At 32.8% G+C, this 2,941-nt stretch overlaps 1 protein-coding gene across 1 annotated transcript; it reads left to right on the forward strand.

Moving 5' to 3' along the window:
* The first annotated feature begins 2,123 nt into the window (after positions 1-2,123).
* On the forward strand, positions 2,124-2,921 carry LOC111380370 (non-specific lipid-transfer protein D, cotyledon-specific isoform-like). The gene is made up of 2 exons (XM_023003908.1): positions 2,124-2,503; positions 2,778-2,921. The coding sequence occupies exons 1-2, from the start codon at positions 2,167-2,169 to the stop codon at positions 2,792-2,794; spliced, it is 354 nt and encodes a 117-aa protein (XP_022859676.1). The 5' UTR covers positions 2,124-2,166; the 3' UTR covers positions 2,795-2,921.
* Positions 2,922-2,941: the final 20 nt, after the last annotated feature.

Consider the following 2,941-nt stretch of genomic DNA (forward strand, 5'->3'; position numbering starts at 1 on the left):
TGTTGTGGGGGGGGGGGGGGATGTGCGGAAATGTGTAAATTTTGTTTTTGATAAAAGATGTACAAGGTTTGTATGTAGGCAGTAAAACTTATATGGAAATCATGCTTAAATAAAATTAAAATTTATACTCTTAAACCTTCTTTCTTGAATAAAACTTTATGTTTTAGTCAATTATTCATACAATTTCATTTCTATATACAAATCATGTACGAATTTTTACAGAATCAATGAGACTAAAAAATATCGTTAGACAGGTGGCCATTTGGGAATACAGTCCAAAAGATTCAACACAAAGTGAGACAAAAGAGTATATAGAAAGAAAACGTAAGAAGAAGCCATCAATCCATACATACTATAAGAAGGTTATGAGTTTATGAATTTTTAATTTTATTTAAGCATGATTTTCATATGGATTTTAGGCTTTAATGTAATTAAATAAGTTTAAGAGTTCTTCATACTCTTAAACCTTCTTTCTTGAATAAAACTTTATGTTTTAGTCAATTCTTTATAATTTCATTTCTATATACAAACAATGTACGGATCTTTACAGAATCAATGGGACTAAAAAGTACCGTTAGGCACAGGCATTTGGGAATACAGTCCAAAAGATTCAACAAAGTGAGGCATATGAGTATACAGAAAGAAAACGTAAGAAGAAGTCATCAATCCATACATACTGTAAGAAGGTTATGAGTTTAAGAATTTTTAATTTTATTTAAGCATGAATTCCATATGAATTTTAATTTTTAATATTTTAATAAGGCTTAATAGTAAAACAATCTCTACGTTTGACACTTCTTATGGAAAAAGTCCTTACATTTCAATTTTTTTTGTGTTTTCATCCCTAATTCCATTTTTCATTGCAGAAAACGTTATTTTCACCAATTGGAAACATAGGGGCATTTTGCACACTATAAGCCAAACGTAGGGATATTTGTGCCATTAGGTCTTTTAATAATTATTTGAATTCACTTGTACTGTTTAAAATATTTAGGAGTAAGATTGTAATTTATTCTTTATTTTCTTTTTCTTTTTCTTTTTTGTTCCATTTCAATGGGAGGATATTTTGGTCATTTTACATTAAAAATAATGAAAATGACGTTTTCTGTAATGAAATATTGAAATAATGGCGAAAATGTCAAAAAATAAAAGATATGGACGTTTTGCACAATAACATTGAAAGGTGGGACCTTTTGTGCTAATTACCCGGTAAATTAATTATTGATTTTGATTTAAATTAAAATTAATATATTTCACGTGGATCTTTTTCCAACACCAATGAATGTGGTGTAGCTAGTATGTTGATAATTTTAGATTTGAACCAAGACAACCGATCTATTTAAGTTTCGTTCTCGTATCTTGAGTTAAGCCCTGATCTCAAATTTCTATTCAAGTTTTAATATTTTTGATGATGTATCAATGACAAATGATTACAAACAATTATAAAAACAAAACGATAAAGAAAAGTAATCATCAATCCACAACCCCTCTTTCTTCTAAAGCCATCCACTACAATCCATCCTTTCATCACCCCTATAATATTTCCCACTTTTTTTAATTCGTCGTTCTTCTACAAACATAAGTGCGAAAAAAATAAAACACCCATATGTCCTCGACTTAGACAATAGAGAAACTATTTATGAAAGATCAAATTCTATAAAAATTGAAAGCTAGAAAGAGCCGGTGCTACACAATATTAGTTGATCGAGAACCAAAATAAACACTTTATGCAAATGTTGGAATCTCCAATGCCAATTTTTCTGTCGAACCTTATCTAAGGACATCGAATATCTAGTTACTCCCAATATTATCAACATTTCTACCTAAATGTAATGCTACACGCCTAAAGAGGCACTTGGCACTTGAAGAACTGTTATGTGTCCTGAAATCTAATGTCAAATGTCTTCCCATTACTTGATAATTCTGGAAGTAGTAATGGCTAAAATCATTACTCTTCAAATAAATTAAGGCTAAAACCACAATAGCATCTCCACATAGCTTCAACCACCGCACTAAATACTAATACAACACCTCCAATTTCTACCTTTCACATTTACACCATGGCCCTATAAATCTTTGTATAAATATACACAGAAACTTAATGTCTTGAGTACCTAGTCAAGAAATCAGTCCATCTTAACCATCTTAAGTTAGTTGCAAAAAAATATGGCATCCCAGCTGAAGGTTACCGCTCCATTCGTTAGTTTATTCCTTGTGTATTTGGTCGGATGGGCAAATGCGGCTGGAGAATGTGGTCGTACGCCGATAAATGCGGCGGCCGCTAGCCTGAGCCCGTGCCTTGGTGCGGCTTCTAATGTTAGGGCAAAAGTGTCTACAGCATGTTGCACCAAAGTTAATGCATTGATAAAGAGTGCTCCTAGGTGCCTTTGCACCATCCTCCTATCGCCTCTTGCAAAAAAAGCGGGTATCAAACCAGCTATAGCCATCACTGTTCCAAAGAGATGCAACATCAAGAGTCGACCTGCTGGAAAAAAATGTGGCCGTAAGTATTCAGTCATATCTAGTTTAACGTGTGAAATATATCAATTCAACTTCTTTCAATTGGTTAAGGATCGCTATTTTCACAGTTGAGGTCAAGGGTTCAAGAATTGATACCTTCATCCGCTCCCCTCCCCTCCACTCCACTCCACTCCACTGTTAAAAGTAAAGTACCAAATATGTCCTCAAAACCTATTAAAATATTTTCAGGTATATATAATTATTAATTTATTGATGAATCACTGTGGGACTAACTATTTGTACTATATGCATTGCAGGATATACCGTCCCATAAATTTGAGGCTCAAATGGACTTGGGAGGATAGTTTTGTTGCAAGCATTCACAAATAATGGTTTCTTATGTAGGAGGGTCCTACGCTGTTTTAGTGACCCCAAATTAAAATAAACTATATTTTCATGTTTTGCATTGTAATCATGTTTT

The sequence above is a fragment of the Olea europaea genome, unplaced genomic scaffold (assembly GCF_002742605.1).
Source record: "Olea europaea var. sylvestris unplaced genomic scaffold, O_europaea_v1 scaffold2131, whole genome shotgun sequence".
NCBI lineage: Eukaryota > Viridiplantae > Streptophyta > Magnoliopsida > Lamiales > Oleaceae > Olea > Olea europaea.